The 24,338-nt window shown below is 41.0% G+C and overlaps 1 protein-coding gene across 1 annotated transcript in view; it reads left to right on the top strand.

Moving 5' to 3' along the window:
- zzef1 (zinc finger, ZZ-type with EF hand domain 1) overlaps positions 1–15,158 on the top strand; it is a 31,363-nt gene extending 16,205 nt beyond the window's left edge. Inside the window, exons 38-54 of the mRNA XM_040150798.1 lie at positions 397–592; positions 708–871; positions 1,689–1,969; positions 2,704–2,878; positions 2,966–3,098; positions 3,192–3,418; positions 3,591–3,899; positions 3,988–4,088; positions 4,223–4,358; positions 4,591–4,950; positions 5,109–5,252; positions 5,516–5,684; positions 5,830–5,928; positions 6,061–6,226; positions 7,354–7,504; positions 10,304–10,375; positions 12,754–15,158. Coding sequence (XP_040006732.1) covers positions 397–592; positions 708–871; positions 1,689–1,969; positions 2,704–2,878; positions 2,966–3,098; positions 3,192–3,418; positions 3,591–3,899; positions 3,988–4,088; positions 4,223–4,358; positions 4,591–4,950; positions 5,109–5,252; positions 5,516–5,684; positions 5,830–5,928; positions 6,061–6,226; positions 7,354–7,504; positions 10,304–10,375; positions 12,754–12,834 — 2,964 coding nt within the window. The 3' untranslated portion in view covers positions 12,835–15,158. The remainder of the gene's footprint in view (positions 1–396; positions 593–707; positions 872–1,688; positions 1,970–2,703; positions 2,879–2,965; positions 3,099–3,191; positions 3,419–3,590; positions 3,900–3,987; positions 4,089–4,222; positions 4,359–4,590; positions 4,951–5,108; positions 5,253–5,515; positions 5,685–5,829; positions 5,929–6,060; positions 6,227–7,353; positions 7,505–10,303; positions 10,376–12,753) is intronic.
- Positions 15,159–24,338: the final 9,180 nt, after the last annotated feature.

The following is a 24,338-nucleotide window of genomic DNA, read 5'->3' as shown; positions in this document are numbered from 1 at the left end:
CTGGAAATGTCATCTGCTGACAATTCCTAATGACAATTCTTGACCTGCCTTACAAGTCCTACAGATTAACTTAAAGCCTTACAAGTGCACATGCCACAATTAGTATTTAATTTTTTTCAGTTTTTGAGTTCATGAAAGAAGTAACAGCACACTCACATTTGAAGCAAGGCTCATGTTTTAATGTCTGTTTGCTGTAGGGGTTGTATTTACTTCTTTTCACTCCAAAAATCAACAGAATGTGTCATTAGTCCAGAGGTGCACAAAAACACAAACAATTGCATACAGCTCTATTAAGCCTTTGATGCAGGTAATACAGTTTATAGTATTTCAACAGTTCAAGAGCTCACACTGTTGCACTGTCAATCTAGTGAATTGTCATTACCCTTTCACCATCAGAGTAAACCATCAGGTAAGGAGAAGAAGGCAAAGGAGGTGGGCTCTCCTCCCCCTGCTCCTCCAGAGGTGTTTTCCCCCCCAAGCACTGGAGAGGGGGAGAAAAAGAAGCTGGTTACTCAAGACACCCTGGATTCCCTGAGTCTCAGCCAGACACCTTCTGTGTCCAGCGAGGACCCCCTCTCTCCTGTGGTCCGCCGTAAGTACTGAGATTACATCCACCAATCTGGTTACAGGACTTGTTGTACATTAGTGGTTATGACTGTCCCCTAGCTGACTCGTATGTTTTTTTTGTTTTTTTTTATCACTCTCAGCTTTAGAATCTGCACCAGGGACAGTCACCTCCCCCGCATTGGACGTTGTCAAGGAGACAGATGAGAGGCTGCCCCAGGTTCCCCTCCAGGAGCATGTGTTTTCAGAGTGCTCCAGAGAGAGGATCCTGGGACTACTAGCAGCCATGCTGCCACCGGCCAAACCAGTATGTCAAACCAGACCAGTTTGTCGGGTTTAGATTCTATGTAAAGTGAGACACTGGAGAAATAGTTTGACAGTTTAGGAAATATGCTTATTTGCTTTTATGCTGAGAGTTAGACGAAAAGATAGATACTGCTCACATCTGTATGTTTAATTTGAAGCTATAGCAAGCAGCCAGTTAGCTTAACTTAGCATAAAGACTGGAAACAGGGGAAGTTAGCAAGGTTCTGTTGACAGGCAACAAAATATGCCTACCAGAACCTCTAAAGCTCTCTAATTAACATGATATATATAATTTGTTTAATCTGTACAAAAACCAAGTGTTAGAAAAAGCTTTTCAACCAGCAGGGACTCCAGGAAGTAACTGCTCCTGTCCAAGAAATAGTTGTACACTTAACTTCCCATAAACCCACAAATTTTTGTTTTACAGATTTAACAAATGAGATATAACAACTTAATTAGTCAACTCTAGAGGTGCTGGTTGCTGCGTTTTGTTGTTTTTGGCCTTTATGCTCAACTAAACTATATGGCTGCTGGCTATAGCTTCATATTTAATGGACAAATATAAGAGTGCCATTGATCTCCTCATGTAACTCTCAACAAGAAAACATATTTTCCACAATGTACCAACTTCAGTGATATATTTTAAATGTACAGACAAAAACAAATACACCAAAATCTACCAACACTTTGTCAAGTTAAAACACTGAATGATTTTGTACCCAACATTACCTTCTGTTCCTGAAATATTCACTACCAATATTGACTTTTTAAAAATGTATCTACAAATAACATTTACACTGTCTTTCTTATGTCCTAAGGGCAGCACCCTGTCTCTGCCCAGTCTGAACTCCATCCTGCCCCAGCTTTTCAGAGCAGTCATTTCCAACGCTGGCTCTCTCAACGAGACCTACCACCTCACCCTGGGACTATTGGGTCAGCTGCTGCTCCGAATCCCTCCGACAGAGGCCGACACTGCTGTCACAGAGGCCCTGGCTGACAAATATGAGTTGCTGACACAAGGAGAAGCGGCTACCTCAGACACTGAGGGTTGGAGGACCACACAGCTGCTTTTCAGCCTAGGAGCCGTCTGTTTAGACAGGTAAAACAAAGAAAACCTGTTGATACCAAGGAATTGTATTTTATTGCATAGATCTATTTTTTTGATGACACAGCTGCAGATATTAATGCTATGAGGGGAAGTCTGCACTTGTTAGCACCTACGTGGATTTTAGCCAATCCAGAACAACTATGTGAGATATTTTCCTACCTTGATAAAAACAAATGTAAAAACGAAAATAAAATGTTTATTTAGTTATTATTTATTTCTTACATGTTTATACCTGTTTTTACTTTACAAAGTGGGTCCACATAGTTTCAGTTCTACCATTATCAACATTGTGTAAACAACTATGTAGTTTTGACTTTGTACAATCACACACTAAAAGTTATCAATTTTATCTAGGGCTGCATGTATTCCATCTTTAATAAAATGTATAATATTTAATAATACTAAAATGTTATACAAATGGGCCCCTTGATCAAGTTATTCGTGTGTTAATTGAAGACATGCTTTCCTTTGTTGATCCAGTGTTTGTTTGGTCTTCACCATAACACATTAACTCCATTAACACCATAATATAATGTTATAATGTATTAACAGATGTAGAACTGGCACCAATTTCTCTTTACCACACAGCTTATATCTTACTTGCCAGAATGAAATGTGTGTGCAGTTGTTTGTACCATTGATAACTGTTGAAGAAACATTTGCCACCCATCATCTGTTAACATAATTTGAGAGTGAAAAGTCTTTCCTCTTCCTTTCTTGTGCAGTCGTATCGGTCTGGATTGGGCGTGCACAGTTGCAGATATTTTACACAGTCTGAATGCTTGTCCTGAGTGGAGCACAGTCATTGCAGCCTTCACTGATCATTGCATTCAGCAGCTGCCACAAACTCTCAAACGCACCAACCTCTTCACCCTGCTGGTGCTGGTGGGCTTCCCTGAGGTTGGTAGAATACATACTGCTAAACATGGTTGTACACTGCTTCCTCACTTTCTAAACTCAGTTGTGACTCCTGTGTGTGTATGTTAGGTGCTGTGCGTGGGCACCCAGACGGTGTTTATCGATAACGCCAATGAACAGCACAACATGATCTTACTCAAACACTTCACAGAAAAGAACCATGCTGCAGTGGTAGATGTTAAGACACGCAAGAGGAAAACTGGTTAGTGCAGTAGTAGCACTACTAACAAGATTGCTAGTGTTCAGAAATAAACATGGAGTTTAACCCCTCTGTGTGCTTTCCCTTCTCTCATAGTGAAGGACTACCAACTCATTCAGTCTCAGGATTCCACTGCAGCCAGCCTCACAGGGCAGTCAGAGGGCCAGGGACCCTCAAAGACACTGCTCAACCGCTACCTGAGCAATTTCACCTCTATCATCAGCCACCTGCTGCAGACCACCCAGGACAATAGCTCTCCTGATAGTGTGGAGGCTTCCTGGGTCTTATCCTTGGCCCTTAAAGGTCTCTACAATACACTCAAGGTACCTAAGCTGACCTAGGAATCTGCAATAGTGGAGTGGAAATATATTTCACTCCCACTCAAAAATCTGACATGTAGTAGGCAATATCTGGAACAAGCATAGGAACAACTGGTGTAGATAATATAAACTGATTCCCTAGGTAGTTTTCTCATTCCATGTTGTTGTCGTGTAGAAGCATGGAGTGGAGCAAGCTCAGGAGGCCATCCAGCAGTCAGGACTGACCCGCCTGCTGGTGAGGAAGTGCAGTAAGGGAACAGGCTTCAGCAAGCTGTGGTTGCTGCGAGATCTAGAGATTCTCTCCATCATGCTCTACTCCTCTAAGAGGGAGATCCACTCCATGGCCCAGGACCCTGAGCGAGACCAAAGAGATCAGGACAAGGAGCATGACTCGGACCACTCCAGTTGCTGCGCTGACGACACTGACGTCAACAGGCCTGACCCCTTAGAGGGTCTCGATGAGGAGACAAAGATATGCTTCCAGGTGATAGGGGATACTATTCATACATGCAGCTGAATATACTATGATAGTATAATAATCTAAAGTCCCTTTTTTTTTTTTTTCAATGGAGATCACCCACGATGCCTTAAACGCCCCTCTGCCCATCCTGCGGGCCATGTATGAGTTGCAGATGAAGAGAACTGACTCTTTCTTCCTGGAGGTGCAAAAGAGGTCAGCATCAACTTCCCAACAGAGAATTTCTTTTTAATATCGTATTTCCTGTATATGAGCCAGCATGGTAAAGGTCATATTTTACGATCAAAACCTGCCTCCATTTTATGCATTGTGCTTTGTGTTATTTTCAGATTTGATGGAGAAGAGATAAAAACAGATGAGACAATCCGTACGCTGGCTCAGAAGTGGCAGCCGACCAGGCGGCCTCGCTCTGAGGAGAGGAACACCAAGGCCGTGGACACTGATATGATTGTCGTGTCCTGCGTGGTGAGTTTTTTGAGATTATGCAATTAAATGACAAATATTATGTATAGCTAACTACATTACACAGAGGTTTTCAGTCACTGCTTTGTTTGATGTTTAGGAATGATTGTTTGGAAAATTTACTAATATTACTAACTGACAGGAAGAGATAAGATACAGTGAGAGAAAGTTTGGAAGTGATGTTTTTCATTTGTAAGTTTTCTTATATGTCCCCATCATTGCCCTCCTCCCACAGTCTAAACCCAGTCACTGTGAAAAGGCCACAGAGGAGCTCAACGTAGTGGCCCAGAAGCTCATCACCAATTCAGAGAGCGACCTACAGCTCAGCTATGCCAAACAGAGGCGGACCAAAAGTTCAGCCCTTTTGCACAAGGAACTGGATGTTCGCAGCAATCGGGCAGTTCGTCAATATCTGGTGAAGGTCAACCAGGCTATCGCAACCCTGTACGCCCGCCACGTGCTGGCCTCGCTGTTGGCTGACTGGCCTGCAGAGGCTGCATTGAGCGAGGAGGCCCTGGAACTGAACGGTGCCTCACACATGGCCTACATCCTGGACATGTTAATGCAGCTGGAGGAGAGGCCGCTCTGGGAGAAGGTAGGCAAAAGAGAGGTCCATGTTGACTTTCTGTTGTTGTCCCATTGGTAAATGAAACTTTGTCTTGTATGCAAAGGGTACAAAATGTGATGTGCACATACTATACATTAGAGGTGTTTTATGGATTAATGTGATTAGGATATTCTGTTTATGATCAGATTCTCCAGAGGGTGCTGAAGGGTTGCAGCCAGTGTATGCTGTGTAGCCTGTCTCTCACTGCTTGCCAGTTCATGGAGGAGCCAGGTATGGCGGTGCAGGTCAGAGAGTCCAAACACCCATATGACAACAACACCAACTTTGAGGTGGGTAAATTGCATTTTTTATCATCAACGGCCATAACTGAAGTTTTTATTAATTTCAATGTCCTCTCATTTATTGTGCTTTCTTATCAAAATCCGCCTTTGAGCTGGCCACAGAATTTATGTTGTGTAACTACAGATGGCTATTAGTTCAGACTAATATGTATTGAAATTAAGCTTAGGGTTATGTGAACTATTATGTTTTTGTATTCTGAGCTCATACGTCCTTTGTTCAATTATTTTGCCTCCATCTTTTCTCTTTGCAGGACAAGGTGCACATCCCAGGGGCTATCTACCTTTCAGTAAAATTTGACTCCCGCTGCTACACAGAGGAAGGCTGTGATGAGCTCATCATGTCCAGCAGCAGTGATTTCCTCCAGGATGTCCACAATTTCAGTGGCTCTCCTCAGAAATGGTCCGATTTTGAGATCCCTGGTGAGGAAAAGTTTAGAAAGTCATTCATTTCTTTTCTGCTCCAAGTGTATGTGTCTATGTCTGTGTGCATTTGAGATACTGTAGTTAAACTATTATGCTTGAATCATGTTTACTAGCAAGCGTCTGCTGTGTGGGTTTCTCTCAGGTGATACCCTGTACTACAGATTTATGTCAGATATGAGCAACACGGAGTGGGGCTACAAGTTCACCATTACAGGAGGCCACAGAGGACGATTCCAGACAGGTACTTTTACATTTGTGCAAAGCTGCTTCAGTAACTCTGCAAACTAATAGTAAAGTGCAGAATAACCTCAAAATGAATCCTCAGATGGGTCAGGTTGTCATCCTCTCTGCACTTTTTTCTGTCTTTAATCAGGGTTTGAGATACTAAAGCAAATGTTAGCTGACGACCAGGTGCTCAGTCACCTGCCTCTGGCTGACATATGGGAGTGGCAAGTGGGCGTGGCCTGTCGCCAGACTGGGAACCAGCGACTTAAAGCCATTCACTTGTTGCTCCGCCTCCTCCAGTGTCAATCCCAGACGTAAGCCCAGTTTTGCTTATACATTTCTATCTCTTTCCTTCTGATTGTTTCCCAGTCATCAGTGAAATTCTTTTAACACTGTCATCTTATATTCTCATGTATAGACAACCAAGTGAAACAAGTAAAATGCACAAACATTCTTACTTAACCATTACTTTGGCATCAGACCTATTCATCTCGACCTAAATAATGCAAATTTGGCCAAAAAGATACAGTACACATATTTTACCTCAGCAGTGTGTTTTCCCTAGAGGTGTAGGATTGCACTTCCACACAGGGTTTGCATGAAAGCCTTCATTCATCCCTCATGTAGTTCCCTGGTAGTGGTAGTGGTAGTCACCACGGAAATGGGGTAAAGGATGTGTTTAGGAATTTGCATATGTGCAGAGTGATTCAACCATGGTCTAGTCACAAGGACAACATCACACAATTTATGAGAAGATAGTGCTCACACAGGCAGCAAACAAACCATTAAATCTGAAATTGAGGCCTTATGACATCCTTTAACAGAACTTGAAAGTTCCGTGTTTTTCTTATTGTTACTTGACTTCAGTACTCTGTTGAGGTTTTTTCTGGGCTCAGCTAAAATTTGAGTTTGAGATGTGAATGTACGAGCAGGATTTTTTGACATCACAACTGGTTTTGAAGCCATTCATGCAGCTTACACAGGTGGGATGAGGAAATTTAAAACCTCCAGCACACATAAGCTGAGAATGGACTTTTTAAGTGACGTACGTGTGTGCAGTAGTTAAACGTTTGAAACAGTATTATAGTATTATATATGTATTAAAACATGTCTGGATGTGATTTTTAATTGAGATTGTCCAGCAGGGCACATTTCTCTGTAGAAAAGTACAGATAGCATCTCAGACCACTGTATATATGTGTTTATCATATTTCACCGTACATATAGTGATTTATTAATTAAAAACAGTACCATTCATCCATTAGCCACTCTTTATGACTGTTGGATGTTACAAGATTTTGTACTATTAATGTATGATAAATGAATAAAGTTTCATTGTCAGCCTCAGCTTTGTTTTTCTGATAATCTAACTCCAGTATTTTCCTGTTCTGCTTGTGTACATGTATTTTTCCTTCTAACTATTGATTTGTTTGCACTATAGAGCCTGTGAGCTGACGCTGCTGCGGCCTCTGTGGCAGCTCTTTATGTCTATGGAAAACAGCCTGAGCCAGGATCCCACTGGTATCACTGTGTTGCTGCCTCTTCACAGAGCCCTCACTGAACTCTTCTTCATTGCAGAAGCTCGTGCTATTGTGAGTGATGCAAACACACACATTCACGCACATATGCAGGCAGGTCAAAAAAAACACATCTGGTAATGTATAGGTGTTGTGAAAGCTGGAGGTGTGGCTTAGTTGTTTGTTTTGTTCTGTTTGTTTTGTTCTGTTTGTTATTTCCTATGTGATGACAGCATTATTGATTTTGTAGGTGAAATATAAAATAGATTCGGGGCGCACCGGTAGCTCACCTGTTAAGCGCATACCATATGTCAAGTCTGCCAGGGTCCTTGCTGCATGTCATCCTCTCTCTCCCCCCTGCTCCCCTTTCCTGTCTAAAAAAATAAATAAATATATGTACGTGTGTGTGTGTGTGTGTGTGTGTGTGTGTGTGTGTGTGTGTGTGTGTGTGTGTGTGTGTGTGTGTGTGTGTGTGTGTGTGTGTGTGTGTGTGTGTGTGTGTGTGTGTGTGTGTGTGTGTATGTGTGTGTGTGTGTGTGTGTGTGTGTGTGTGTGTGTGTGTGTGTGTGTGTATGTATGTACGTATGTGTGTGTGTGTGTATGTACGTACGTATATATGCATGTGTATATATGTATTTGTTAAAGTAATATAAAATTGATTCAACAAGACTGAATGTGGAATGTGTAGAAACCATATTTAGTCTCCCCTCCTTTAAAAAAAACCTGTCCATATTCTTCATATTCCTATATTCTTTATTCTGGTGGTTTGATAACATATTCAGCTTGGGGATATTTGAATGAAATGATGAGAGTAAAAATTACTCAACAATTTATTCTTTACCTAATTTTTCCCCCTCTCTCTCTGTCTATGTCTGTCTCTCTGTGAGATGAGCATGTTTTTCTTCAACCCACCTGTTCTGTGCTGGGCTCTGGGCCAAAGCCCAGCCCTGCCATCTGTCAGACAGCACAGTGCCACACTGGCTCCCTGCAGAGTGCTTGGGAGAGGAAGAGATGCCATCCATTTTGCGATGCGTATGGACTCTCTCTTTCTTTCTCTCAATTGTCTTGAATTATTAATTAAGAGAAGTTTCAAGGATTATGAGCACGCCATCAACCAGGAGTTTCCCATCTGTGGATGCAATCGAACCAGACAGCCCCAGAAAAGCACAATCTTTCGTGTTCTCTTCAGGCCTGGTTGGCGAGGCCTGGGGCTGCTGATCTGACAATAATATTACATCAGCTGGCTTGTCATTTGCGATGGATTCTGTGCTCCCATCTGCACCCCACTGAATGTTGTTGCATGTGAGGGAGAATCAGATGCTCAGGTGGAGCAGCACGTATCAACAAACACCAGGGGGCAGTAGGAGTACTCAACAGTGTTTGCTGCAGTGGTTGGTAGCCTCCAGCTCCTCATCCGCAGTTAGAAATAGCCTGAGATGAAGGTCTTACCGGAGGTAAAACGAGAGATATATGGATGAATTTTTTTGTAGTGTTATGGACAAGGGCACACACAGCTGTTTCATAAAAGATAGGTAACTCCTTCACTTCTACCATCTAAAGTTTGCCAGTATTTCCCAGATAAAACAGTGAAATGCAATAAAAAATTGTTGGTTTGAAAAAACCACACACCTGCTACCTCTTGTGGCATCTGCCACAGTGAGTGGTGGCTGTTGTTGCCCCTGGTTCAGGATGTGGTTTAAAGTATTGCAAAACATTTCAAGAAGTAGCTGTCAGCTGAACCTGAATAATATAATTCTAACCTGGGTTACACATGCGGCAACTCAACTGTGCACCATCTAGACTGGATTCAAGTGAAACTGGACATAGTGTCTCTATACTTTTCCAGGATTTTGTCACATCTACATTTGTCCACAGACGATTTTAATTGAGGCAGGACTGTTATGAGGCTAATATAGAGGGGAAAAGTCAGAATTTAAACCACATTGGGAAACCTCCATCACCTGTAGGGATCACTGCTCTACCTACAACGCGGTGCACCATCTATCAACATCCCCCTAAAAAGTAAGGATTTGTGTGGACTAAGGTTGGTGGCCCTCATGGCATGTTGACAAATGAGTTTAACTCTATTGATGACGTACTGTATAGCCGAGTTCAACAGCCTCATAGTAAGACTACTGTAAAATCGTGAGAGGCTAATGAGCGTCGAAACACATTGTGGATTCTTCCTTCTCGTACTAGATCTGAGCCTAGAACCAGCATTTTTTTAAAGGTTAAATGGCCAGTGCGGACAACATACCAGTGTTAGTTCTTGTTCATTGTCTGCACATAAAGATCATGGCCTTGTCGACTGAGATTCAGTGAACTCTCTACCCCAGGAAGTGAAAGTTATATTTAGGAATCAAAACGGTATGTTATGCTCTAGTGACTGTACAAATCGTCCTAGGATGTTCCCCAGCATAAACAATTGGGGTGCTGCGAGATGGATGGAGGACTGGGACTCTGGACTGTGTCTCCAGCTCTGTAAAATTTCCATTTGGCCGGTCTCAGCCCATTTAGCCTCTATGCAGTCTTATCTGTGTTCCCCAACTTCTTGTGCTTATGTAACCCAAGGTACATCTCTCCCGTATGGCTTTAGTGGAAACGCTCTTCAATTTGTTTATAATTTTGAATTACTTTTCCAACATTCCACAGTTCAATTTGATGCTGAGATGGAGATGAAGAGTGGTGAGGGAACCAGGCCTCATTTATAACTGAATTCATCCCTTATGTAACCTCTTAGGGTAGTCTGTCTCGTGAAATTCCTTCTACTCATGACAGTTATCTGGCCTGTGAGGTTATCTTTGTTTCTCTGCAATTACTTGCGGGAGTGTTGCAGAAGGAACGGTTATTGCTAACCTTTGATGTGTTTCCCAGGCACAGGGCATCCTCCAGGAGTACTTATTAGCCATGACCACTGACGAGCAGCTCCTCGATCACACTGCAATGGTAAGACCTGTACTCCTTTTTTTTTTTTTTGTCTTCACATTGATGCCTTTCTTAATTCAAAGTATTCCCTGCAGCCAGGCTTTCTCAGGTCATCTTTGATGTTTGTCAAAGATGTCTTTGCTGCCTGACTTTTATGATAGCTCAAAGAAGTTGTCCATGCACCCTGAAATGCTGAGATATTATGCAATCTCTTCCTTAACCACACAGTGCCATTGATTGAATGGTCCTCAGTCTGTGAGTCATTTCGCGACTGTAGACGCTTTTGCTAGTGAATCACCAAGCTGCTGACATCCAGCAGATCCCTCGGCAACCCCCTCCTCTTGTTTTCAATGTGTGTGGGCTGCCCTCAGGACTAATGTATTTGGTAATTACAGTCCATTAGCATTTGTGGCAGTGCGAGCCACAGCTCTGTTCTGTGGACCCCGTGATACAGGAGAGGAGGCTGGAGGCAGTTAAGAGGAGCAGAGGATGTGGGGTGGTGAAAAAACAATGTGGGTGGTTCTGTTTAGCAATTACCTAATACCTGTCAGGTTGAAAACAAAACCATAAATGACTTGGCAGTAGTCATTACTATTATGATAACAATGATGCACAGTACAAGCGTAAATTGGCTGAGGTTCAAAGGACTAGAAGAAAATGTTCCAAAGACATCCAAAGCCAAAACAGTTTCCGTTACTGAGGACTACATTTTCATCAAGTTGTTGTGAAGCTTTACCTCCTCTAGCCGTCTGTTTTTTTTTTGCTTTTTTTCTGATGAGTTTATTATACCACAACTCAAGTTGCACATAGCAACTAGAGTATCAGGTTCACTCTACTACTCTCTTTCTTTTATTTTTCCTGTTGTTCACTCAATTAAACATGGATAACAGTGTAAGGTACCTGTGTATTTGACAGGACATTTGTGCTGCGCACTAAACCAACTAAGCATGTTAACAGCTGAATTGGCGAGTACTGCTATGTGTCAGGGCATTACATGAAGCTGTGTTGGAGCTCTCAGCACCAAGGAAATCACTGGGTGTAGTGTACTTTTTATGAAGTCACAATTTTAATGTGTTCAAAAATTACAAATTGGACATATTGGACAGCTAAAAGAGTGAAATTGCAGAGGGAGTATAATAATTTACCCAGATACCTAAAAATAAATGAATTTGGTCTCTTCTGTGAGAAACTTCTATAGGAGTTAAGATTTTTCTTAAGTGCCACTGAGACTGGAAGACAGCTGTTGTCACTGAGTTAACAGGTAGGTCATGCAATGTTCATTTTTTTCAGTAAAAGATGCGCTAATCTATATTTTTCTATTAACAATGGATCAAATGACTATATTATGTGAAAGTGGACACTCATAGTGACAAACCCACAGAAAATTATCACCTGACTCTGCAGTTCCTCAGCCTCTTTCAGCTCATTGATTATGTTTTTCTGGCCTGCAATGTTACTGTTTTGGTTCGCTCTCACAGCTCTCATCAGCCTTGTTTCTAGCCACAGCAGGCAGCTAAGTTCTGATAAACCCACTGTACATAACCTGGCCAGAACCAAACATTGGACAAAGTAATGACAGGATAGCTGTTTGCATTTAGCAAACCAAAAAAAGGGTGATAATTGGGCTTAGATTCTCTGGAAATTATTATCACACTGTAAATAATATTGGAATAGCCTAACTTAACCGGCAGTGTTGTACTGGTACAGCAGCTGTATTTAATTCATTAAATTATGAATTAAATCATTCAATTTCATGTCATGTAAGATTTTGATAATTGTTGTGTAAAAGTGGTGACTTTGGTCTGAAGATGACGTTACTGAAAATGTCAGAGTACCATGAAAGAGCATTCATTCTCTGGGGACTCCACAGCAATTGAATTCTTTTTGATCAAAAAGAGGTTTGACCTGGTAATGGCATTGGTAAAACATCTCCAAACAGGAGACACAAAACCATAAGGAATCCTCCTCTGCAAGACCATACCAATTTAAATGGCATTCTGGTTAGTAGCCGTCATGTCATGTTCTGTATCCAACTGCTGGACAGGGGGAAACGCTGACTAAATGACTGATTTTCACCAACCCACAGCCAGGGGTGAACAGTTGCCAGTTTAGAAAACAAACGCACTGAAGAGGCAGTACAATCTGTTAAGCACTTGATTATTAAATAAGGTGAAGTAAACCACACAGACGTCCTTGCACCATTTAGTCACCCTCAGTTTGCCTTCTTATAATCAATCCAAATGCAGAGCAAATCAAAGATGAAAAACAAGGTTTCTCACGTCTCATCATCTCATAACTTTACAGTGCTCCTTTTTCTCTCCCAGCACCTGTTCTTCTGTATTGCATTCACATACTGATGCCCTATTTTTGTTATCATTATTATTATCATTATTATGTAGGCTCTGAAGAACATCGCTGCCATCAGCCTGGCTATCAATTACCCCAATAAATCTACCAAGCTACTCAACATGTCCCCTTGAGAGATCTACAGAGAGAGAGGAGGAGAGCAACCTGAAGACAGGACATATGCTGACTCAGCTAGTTCACTTTGGACACCGAACAGAGAGGTGAGGGAGAAAAACCTCTCTGACCACCCAGTGCTTACCTGCTAACAGGATCCCCCCTCCACACTGTTAACTCACTGAAGTGCTGTGGACATGAGCTGTGGGAGGGGGGGGCTCAAAGAGCACTTTCCACTCTTATTCACAATCCTTTTTGCCTTAGGTGAATCCAGTATATCAGCATGTGCAATTCACTGGAACAGGAAAAATTGTGGGGTCTATTTTTTGTTTTTTAAGTTTTTACTTGAAGATGCCGTGCTAAAGGACATTAAGTGTGCCAAATTCATGACCTTCAAGGGGAAGTGTATTCCTTTTTTTTCCCTGCCCCCCCCCTAAACAGCAGCCACTCTGGGTTACATAGTTGATAATGGTGAAAACGGGTCACCTTGGCAGTGTGCATGTCTCAGTGGACATGTAGAGCATCCTAAAAATACAGTCCAGGACAGTGGAGTCTCATTAGTCACCACAGGGAGAAAGTACTGACCTACTAGCTCATTCCACTCCTTCCTTTCTTCCTTCTGTCCTTTTATCTATACTTACTTGCATCCTACTCACCTTCTCTCATTCTTCCTTTCCTCTTCAGACAACAGAAGTAGATGATGGTATTTTCTTAGGGCTCTTTCTACCACCTCTGAACTGATGACAGTTCGATTGGGCTGAACAGGATAAAGATGATACTGCCATAGTCTTCGCATAGGTTGAGAATTAACATCACAGCTGAGGGAGAACTGTGATAATATACTATTGCAATGCATTCCTCTGCGTTATCCTATCACTATGTTGAAGTATTTTCACTCCATTACTAATAAGTGAGAAAAAGACCATTATGATGTCAAATGATGTTCATGGAAATGAATATCAGCAAAAAAAACAGTGAATCAAAAGCCTACAGTTTTATCCACAGATTGATGTATTTACGGTTATGATTTAATAGAATGTCTATTAAGTTTCAGGAGTTTGCGGGTCCTGATTTTTCACAGCAGTGAAAGCAAAACGTAATCATAAATCATAGTCTGTCACACTGTTTTGTCCCCATACCTTGTGTATTGTAGTGAATGCAAGAATGACACAAATACCTATAACAGCAAGCACTGCTGATTCCCACTAATACACAGACGGACAGTCACATCACTTATGAAACTTAATTGACTGACATTAAGAGTTGAAGCCGATACACTGATAAACATGAAGGTGACTGTAAAATAGACACGTGTTCCACTTATTCATTAGTAGCACATCTAATATTTGGTAAACTGAGAAGGTTGGAATTCTTAAATACTGAATTACCTCATCTTTTGTAATAACACAGATAATTGGTGTGACGCTTCCTTAGATGTTGAATGTGATTTTCAGTCACATCACATTAACTCCACATTCTAGAAAGCTGAAAGCCACCTGTAGTTACATCCACATCAGTCACGTGTACTTTCATGTTAAAGACGGCATCAAGTTTTGTATGCTGATAAATCTAAACATCAGTTTCAAAGAAAGTGAGGAAATGGGTCTTTGTTTTCCAATCATTACTGTATGAATTTCAGACGAAGAGATTCTTTTAGCTGTAGGAGGTCATGGTGGTTTTATACCAAAGACACCAATCATTGTGAGCCATGAAACATCTCCAAAAGAGCTCCTGATAGAGTTCCTTTTCTGTTTATCACATATCAGATAGCTACCCCTGTGAGAAGCCGGAGCAGAGGAAACCTGTAGACGTAATTCTGTTTTTTATTTATTTAATTTTTTTTATTTTTGATCTGGTCCCTACAAGGACCGTAGGATAGCTTGGTGGTTTTGTTTACACAAACATCAGCTGCAGTGAGGAGACAGGAAGAGATACATGGCCTCCATTTGGCTTCTACGACGCCTCGCCTATCTACGATGTGCCTATGGTTAAAAATGAAGCAATCATAATTTAACTCATGTTAGTGGTATAGTTATTAATTATATTTTAAAAGAGAAATATATTGTTTAATTGGAAGTTTTTTGTAACTTTTTACTTTTAATGTTGGTTTCTTTTCGCGAGGATGCTTGATATTTGAGGCTGACTAATTTGAATGTACATATCTGTGAATATTAATTGCACAAGAGAAAGACTTTGATATCTACCCCTTAAGAATATAAAGTTTATTGGGCACTAACAGATGGACACTTTGATTCTGATTTTGTATGCATGGCACATTGAAGGTAAAAAGTACTGCTTGGGTTGAAATGTGATTCATTTCTAATAAAAATAGAAATTGCTTAAATATAACTTCTTCTGTCATTTTTTCATGTGTAGCCTCAACAGACAATTTCTGCACAGCAACAAATAATGTATTGATCATCAGCATTGACTAGAGCCCACACAATAGCTCCCAGCAGATACTGTACTCATTGATCCGATAGCATCAATAGTTCTGTTTCATGCTTTCAAGTCTTCACACCTCTAAGAAAACAAGTACATCCTTTGCATTTTATTACAGATATACCCACATATTCAGCTCCTTTCCGCAATCTGCAATAAAATGGATTCCAATTCGCTGCTTTTTTTATCCAAACGGAACATTGGTAGCCCTTCTGTTTGTTCAGTCTCTTCCTGTACGCTGGGCTTTACCTCAAAGACTCCTCAGGCCCCGGTCTGCCTCTCTGCCTGCCCTACCTTTCCCCTGCCTGTAACCTGGAGTCTCGGGGACAGCACTGATGATGGGTGTGATGATCACGGGGGCGATAATGACATCAAATGGAGGAAATATTCAATAAGGCTCCAGATGATTCAGTGCCCCTCTGTGCCGCCAAAGCCCCCACACCAGAGTGAGTCAGCTCTCCTGCCTCCCTACCTTCCCTCCTCCTGCTTCTCTTCCCTCCGCTCTGTCTCCTGCTTCTTTTGATTGTTAGCCCAGGATCCTAGTGCTGTCATTTATTATTTTTTTATAAGGTGAAAAGAACCAGCCTTGAAGGCAGAGAGAAAAGAAAAGGCTTATAATAACTGCAATGCCATCATGACATTGGGATGCCTTGGCAGAGCTCGGTGATATGTTGTTGAGATTAGAGACTTGAGATTTGGGTTAGAGTGACATTGTGAAAATCATCTTTTTATTTACATGAAGTCATAGAATTCTCTTGAATGTGCCAGCCTTTTCTAGCAGAGAGTACTGCAGAGCAAGGAATCCATCCTACTTGTTTGATCAGCATATCCAGACAAATTTCATGCCATAAGATTTCTTAGATCTACCGTTATTACATACAGTGGAGCCCCAAAGTTTGCTGTGTATTTAGTTAAATGAATAAATTATGTAAGATATATAAATGAAACAATTATTTTTGAAATAAAATAAATTATTAAAACTCAACTTATTAAAAATTATTTCATCATTCTTATTTTCATAATAACTTTTATATTTATTTAATATTTTCTTATTTCAAATGCCCTTTTCAAAAGTCTTTATTTCATTACGACACCTTTATTTCATGTCACATTTTATTTCATAATGTCACTTTCCGTGGTGTTGTTACCACCCTCTCGCCTTTCAGCCAATCGCATGCCGCGTGCCTCTTAAACTAGCAAGCTCAACAGCTGCTGCCAGATTTAGCCTGTTAGCTCCTGTTAGCTGGGGCAACAACAACACTAAAATTATTCTGAATCAGCCAAGTAGAGGCTGCTACTGTAAATAAACAGTACATAGACACAGTAACTGACTTTTGAAAAAGGGCATTTAGATATAAAAAAATGTTGATAATAAAAATTAATTATTTCGCAAATTATTGCATAATTTGTATATTACATATATACAAGATTTATTCATATGAATATTTCATTATCATTAATTAATTTAACATTGAACACTAGGGTTTCATTGACTTTAGGAGGATAAAATACAAAAGATACAGATGCAGTATTTTATTACCACAAGTAAAAATGCCAAATGTATTTGTCTGCATCTTCTAAGTGTTGGAGGAAATGTCGAGAAATCTGTGCCAAATTCTCCTACTTATTTTTGGCATGTGAAGTGTCAAATTAAAGGGAAATAGAATGTATTATGAAAATTTCTACGGGTCCAGGTTATATTTGATTCATCTTATTGGGTGTGATGCCTCCAGAAATAATGGATAAAAAGGACAGATGTGTACATAGAATATTGAAAATAAGTTCTTTAAATGGAGGAGAAAAGTGAAGCCCAAGTATAGACAAATTGAAAGATTTCAACTATTGGAGCAAATTCAAAGTGCTTATAAAATCCAAGGCAATATTGACTGTTTTGAAAGAAGATGGCCCAAATGTCTGTGCTACGTTAAGTCAAATCATAGACTAGTGGAAGAAAAAAGCGATCCATATGTCGAGAAATCCCTCGACCAAAAATCTCCCTAAAGATAGCAGATTTGGTGGCATGCGCTTATTCTGCAGTCTTAACAGAACCCCCATGACTGAAGAGAAATGTACCGAGATTCCTCTTACGGCGCTTGTTTCATAAGCCCACATGCACCAAGCTCGACAGCAACAATATGCCTCAATCAGAACTCATTTGCTTTTCATGATTATCACCTTCAGCTGTTTACACTTGTGAGTCACAAACCACCATCAGCATCAAATGAATTAGACTGTTAGTGTTTTCCAAAATGTTGCCCTAAGCAGTGACACAGCACTCTCCTACCCACCTCTCTAAATGTATATGCCGCTCCCCTCTGTCACATCGTTTTCCTGTCATTTAGGTAAATTAGGCAACTACAGTACGACACCCATTATCAAGGTCAGCTGAGGGACACGTTGCCCATTGGAATCATCTGCATCTTCTCTGTCCTGCGGTGGATCTTCCCTCCTTCCCCCTGTTGAGGAATCTCATCATGTGTGTGCGTCATTTTCAGAGTCACGGTCAAATGCCTTCTTATGTGTGGTCACTTGTTTTGTGTTCAGATTGTGTCAGTCGTGATGCTGCCACCAGTGCAAAAGCTAATCCTCAACACTCCACTCCTGTTTGGCAGTCCTCTGTTCTCTGCGAGTTTATTCTCTCTTTTTATTTAATCTTTCATCTCTGAATTTAATTATTCTGTTGTGTGTATGTGTTAAAATGGTGTGTCACTGACAATATAATATACAGTTCCTGAGTATTCATTCCTGTTTGAAAGTTTCCAAGTTTAATTGTTTTACAGCACTGATTCAAAGTAGATCCCTTTTAATAGGACCCAGGAACTGTAAATAATTTAAGAAGTCACATAATGTAATTAGTTAGATCACTTGTGTGTAGTCAAGGGCTTTCAGATGATTATAGTACAAATACACCTGTATCTCCAAGCTCCAGCTTTTGGTGAGTCAGTATCGTAGCAAAACCTCCACCATGAAGACACAGCAACACTCCGAACAACCTCCCAACAGAAATGATACCGAACAGAGGTTTTACATTAAAAAGAATAACAGAACATCAAAACATTAAAAAAGCTCTTTCCTAAATACCATTCTAGTTAAAACTATAGAGCACTTTTACTTATAAATAAAACATTTTGCAAATATTATGAAAACATTTATGAATAATTTTGTTGATTGGATGTACCGTATCATATCACGCATTGCAAATCTAATAAAGCTACCATCAATTTTAACAAGAATAAAATGCCTAAATTATTTTAATTTCCAGTAAACTTTAGAAGCACAAGAACCTTAAAAGCTATTGACAGTTTCTCTTTGTTTTGAAAAATATAAAGTAAACTTCGTTAAATTCTTTTAGATGTGTGTCTGAGTCTGCTAAACAGGCTCTCAGTCTTTTGCCCTGTTATGTCATCTGAGTGGGGTTCACTGGTTGTGTTCCAGGTTTGTGCCATGTGTCCTCTCTGGTCGTTTCTCAACCTTGTCGATTCCTCATGCACCTTTGACCCCATTTGAACCCGCAGTCCCCGCTCGTGAAACTGCTGCCGCGCCGGAGGAGGCTCCGCCTCCAACTTGTCATAATGAGACCTACTTCCTCTCACCCTCCCGGGACGGGAGGCCTGTGTGGGTCGCCTCCCATGAGGCTCGGTGATAATTGGGTAGTTTAAACAATCCAGTGAGAATAGTACGCACCGAAAGCCTGCACCCATATTTAGCAGCTCTGAACATGCTATTGTCTGATTGCACTGGGAGAGAGAAGCTTGATGTTTTTGATCTCATTTCTCGCCCGTCTCCTATCTGGGTTAGAGGTGGGCTGTTATTGGAACAGCCACCTGTGGCACCAGGAAAGGTGGACTATAATGGATAGCTGGGGCTTCCAACATGACAGCCACGGTGCCAAGCCTGTTAACTAATCTGGATCATTAGGAGGAGGGCTGTGTATGACTAAAAGGAGATAGTGGCTCTAATGTGATGGGGCTGAGAGGAGATGGACTGCCCTGCCGTGCCCAGAGCCTGTGTCAAATGGAAGCCTGTACGTTTCCTCCTGACCCCGGCAAGCAACTGGTCACTAAAAGCCAAATTAGCTTGCGGACAGGCTGGCTGACTGACTCTGGGCCAGAGCCAATGTGCAAGAGTCACAGGGAGAGATTTTACATGGTTGCTTTCTCTACCAAACCCCAAATTTGACTCCTTATGCTATAGTTTTAGTCAAATCTTTATATATAAAGATATAAGAGCACCAAAACGGGTTAGTTGCTTCATCTTTACCCACTCGTTCTTGTAAGTCAGCTAGTTTGCACTACAGATAAGCCACGATGTTTTAGCAAATTATTTAGCGCATTTATAGCAAACGTTATACAGTTACAGAACATTAAATCTTAGTTAAAGCTACAAAACGATAAACATGTCACATAAGGAGGAGGTGGTGTTGATGGAGGCAGCTGCAGCAGCAAACAGCATTGGCCTGAACATACCAAATATATGGAAAAGTGTCAGGTTATAATAGCCACATAAGTCTGACTGGCACTGACTAGTCAGCTGATAACCAAAGGACTGTGTATAAACCAGTGATTGTGAAGCATGAATGAAACAGCTGATGCCAAGCAGCTAATACAAGCGTGACTCTAGTGCTCTCTCTCAAATTAGGAATCTTACTTTGCTGATTCAGTAGTATCGTTCAGTTCATTTCAAAGATTCAGTGTCACTGACTATGTAGTTTATTCCGTTTTCTTCAAAGCCAAGCGATCGCATCATTGTTCAAATGCAGACTTATGTCCTGCTTGTCACCATTGAGGGGAACTCCAGCGCTAAAAGCTGTTGATTTGCTCAGTGACGATGATGTTACAGAATAGTTAGTTCATTTTGAAAGTTTAAGTGTTAAAGATCTTTGTACACGTACTGACCACCTCTAGAGCTACAGCTCTGTTCCATATGCTCTCAAATAGTGCACAGAATACCAACAAGACTGCAGACAGAGGAATCGAGAAACACTATCCTCACAACTTTGACTTTGTGTGGACCAGCAGAAATCTGTCTTTTGGGAAAGGATATTGCAGATAAACATGATGAAACCTTTATAGAGTTACGCAAATGTCCTCAAATCCTCTTGGAAATTTGTCCCTGGAGGAGGAATTTGATTGCTTCTGCAGAGCAGCTGGTGTTCAAGCATACACACACACACACACACACACACACACACACACACACACACACACACAAGCAACCTGTGATTTGATTTCTTAACATGTGTGCTGCTGGCGCAGCTTGTTATCTGTTTATGTCCTGACAACCTTGTATTCATCCTGTCTCTAAAAAGCAACTGAAACTACATTTTGACTTGAAGTTTCATTCCTCTTCTTTCACTAATGGAGACAGGATTAAGGCTCGTCTCAAACTTTGACAATTTTGGACATGCATTTATTTGCTTTCTTGCTGAGAGCTTGCTTAGCTTGGCGTGAAGACTGGAAACAGAGATCAAGCTAGCCTGACTCTGTCCAAAGATTTTTTTTAAAAATCCGTCAACTGGCACCTTTAACGCTCACTAATTAATACTTTACATCTCAGTTGTTTAATCTGTGAAAAAAAAAATAAATAAATAAAATGTTTTTACGCAGGCTGTGCGGGACTATTTCTTGCTTCTCTCTTAGTTTGTCACCACCATGAGATTGTCAGGCAACCACCCAAGACTCCAGGAAGTCACTGCATCGGGCCCATGGATATATTAAGAGAGCTTCTTGAAATACATTCATGGCCCAGGCAAGAACTTGTTCAGGACATTACCTATGCTAAAATCAAAAGATATAATTTTTACACTTCCGTCTTGCAGATTAAACAAACAAGTTTGAATTAGTGAGCTATAGAGGTGCTGGCAGGCAGATTACTTTTCCTCTGACAGAGCCAGGCTAGCTGTTTCCCTCTGTTTCCAGTCTTTATGCTAAGCTAGGCTAACTGTGTTCCTTGCTGAAGCTTTTTATTTATATTCATCGCAACACAGAGATGAAACTGGTATCGATTCCCTCATGTAACCCTCAGCAGGACAGAGATTTAGTGTATTTTTCCAAAAATGTTCCTATACACTTGTGAAAGATCGAGACTGTCCTGTAAAATGTCACCGTCTGTGCCAGCATCTTATTACAACCCATAGTTATGTTGTATTGTTAAGCGTGTTTATTGTTGAAACCATGAAAACAGAGGTCCTCTAACCTTAAGGAATTGCTAATTTATCCCAAACCATGATCTTTTTGTAAACCTAACCAAATAGTGAACATTCCATAAGCTTAACCAGAAACAAAGGCCTGTATGGTCGTTCAGGGTGGACAACTAGTCGGAGAGATCAGTGTGTTTTGTTTTGCTTTTTAATCCATATCTTAACAGCACAGCCAAATGTTATTTAACCAGCTCCAAACTCCTACAGTGTGTTGATTCTTTCTCCAGCTAAAGCATAAACATGGCTCCAGAAGAAATCAGTGACTCTTAAACCTCAAGTGGGCCGTCACTGGCTTCACCTTTGTTTTCCAAACAAATGTCCGTCAGAGCTGAGTCTGTGAGTTATGCTTCCTCCTTTCTGGTAGAAAAACGTCTCAAGGCTTGAAACAGGTGCAGCAAAGATCAAGTGAGAAGTATCCTCGGGATACAGTGCCATCAGCTGTGTAGACTCTCCCTGCTTCTCTCTTCACTGCTCATCTGTGACACAGGAGGCCCACTTGTTATGATGCCATTTCTTGTAGGAGGCTGTCAGGTGCTGAGAGACAGCTGAAAGCTGGTAGAGAATCCTAAACCCTCCATTAGTCCCCGGTGTGTGTCTCCACACTGCAGACGCAGCTGCCCACGCCAGGTGAACCCACCAACCTGCACGCCCGAAGGACGGCAGTGTTGCTCCCTCACATCTCTCTTCTCTGCTCCTTTGTTTTTTTTTTTTTTCTCATGGCACCCTCTTTTCTCTCTGCCTTTGTCTCCCTCTTCTCTTTTGCATCCTTTGTCTGTATTCTGTCGATCTCAGAAGTTCTTCTGTAACAAACAAGTCCAACTAGAAACATCAGGGTTTTATACAGTAAGTCACGGGAAAACATTCAACTCATTGATCCTGTACCTTTGTCACTACTTGGGTTCTGTTAGTACACTAGCTTCCACATGTGTCTCCGCTTATTCACACACTAATCTTATTAAGTTAAATGCATACTTAACTGGTAATAAATATGTGTGAAAGAGAGGGGATGGCATCTGTGACATTAATTATTTACACAGAGGTTGAAAGAAACTAAGTACATTTAAAATTTGTATTAAAGGAGAGTTTTGAAGCACTTATACTTGACTTTATACTTCTACTACGCTACATTTAGGGGGGAAATATGTTACTTCTTATTCCACTGCATGTATCTGGCAATGGAAGTTACAAGTTGCTTATTTTCTCGTAGAAAACATAGATGATACATTGTTCTGTGACAAAAAAATGACTGTCTATTTAGGAATTTTGGACTAGAAATGAGTCCTTTTAAATTTTTTATTAATGGCGAAAACATTTGAAAAGTGCTTTCAACCTGTTTTCAGTGCAAATCAACTTTTGTCAGGAATTCTTGTTCAGCTGAGCCCAGGAGACTGACAGGATACTACTTCCCCAACAAACCCACAGACTGAGGTTTGTTAAGGTGATAGATAAGACAGCGAGAGGAAGGGATGGTGGGTAAATACAGTAGAGAACTCCAGCTTCTGTTTTCCAAGGTTGTAGCTGTTACCCCACTGGGATTTAAACCCACAAACATGCACGCAGACATGAAACACTGCAAAATTTTAACACACTCAGCTGCCTAATTCCTCTTTTCACAGACAAAAAGGAGCAGGTTATGGCGGTGGAAGCAACAGCAATCAAATGTATGTCCCAAGCCACGTGACAACAAGAACCTTTGTTTTATTACTGTGTACTTATGGAGCATGGCATTAATCTGATTAAATTAATGAGCTGTGCACATCATCAGTGACCTTGCCTTGGTCTCTGAAGTGTATGTTTTACAGAAAAAAAAAGCCCGTGATAGGATAACAAGTGTGTCACTCACTGCCTGCATCGACTTATTTTAGCTCAGGTGCCCTTGGTTTAATTGGAGAGGTCGGACACGTGTGCAGGTACTCGCGCATGTAAAGTTATCTACGATGTGTATACATATCAGGTACATGTATCTGCTCAATATGAAATATAAACCCCATGAAAGCTGACAAAATGTAACAGCGAGCCGCAACTTGTGCCTCACTTGTTCCACATCCACTTGCCCGGATTCAGGTCACACTTTGATGCACAGCAATGTGCTGCGGTGGTCTACTTGTAACTCTATCATTAACTCGTAGCCCTGCTGCACAATGTGAAGTTCTCAAGTGTTCACTGTACTAGAACTCATTCAGGTCGAATGTCAACAGTCCAGTGGAGTCATGGCCACGAAAGATGATATTTTAATTCCCACATTTTTGTAGAGCCCTCCTGCCTTGGTATCCTTTCTCACCAAACGACCTTGACAGACAAAGAAGCCTCAGCATTAATGCAGGAGCTGGTTAATAGTTAATGGCCATCTCCATTATTACTTGGAACTTGTAGTAGCAGATCCTGCGTCAATGTGTTTGTGTGCTAAGTCATGTGCGTGTGTTGATTCAAAAAAAAGATGTAGTTTTTGCTGGGAAGCAAACCTTTTTGTTTACAGATGACCAAAGGAAAAGGTTTTAAATAATTGTTTCTGTAATGGCAGAAAATTATAGGAAATTTCAATGTCAGCAGGAATGACTCTGGAAAACAGATCATTAAAAAACTGAAAGGAAAAATAACCCTGGATGATCATGTCTTTGGATTTCCCTTTTCCAAATTGTCACCTTTTGCTGCTGAGAGTGCAAGGAAGGCATTGAGACAGACGGTAATGGATTAATTGTTCTCACACTGTAGCAAGCGGCTTTCTGGCTATCTGTCAGAGGCAGCTGGTTTGTCACTGCAGAGAGTAGTTTAAGAGTCGGGTGTCTCAGCCACCTGTGTGAGAGCCTGCACATAAACCGAAAAATTTTCCATTACACTCGCTGTAATGGAGTCCAGGAATAAGAAGTGCAGGCGGGGAACTTC

This window comes from Xiphias gladius, chromosome 17 (assembly GCF_016859285.1).
Source record: "Xiphias gladius isolate SHS-SW01 ecotype Sanya breed wild chromosome 17, ASM1685928v1, whole genome shotgun sequence".
Taxonomy (NCBI): Eukaryota; Metazoa; Chordata; class Actinopteri; order Istiophoriformes; family Xiphiidae; genus Xiphias; species Xiphias gladius.
The sequence above is the reverse complement of the archived record's forward strand: the minus strand, read 5'-3'. Positions and strand labels throughout refer to the sequence as shown.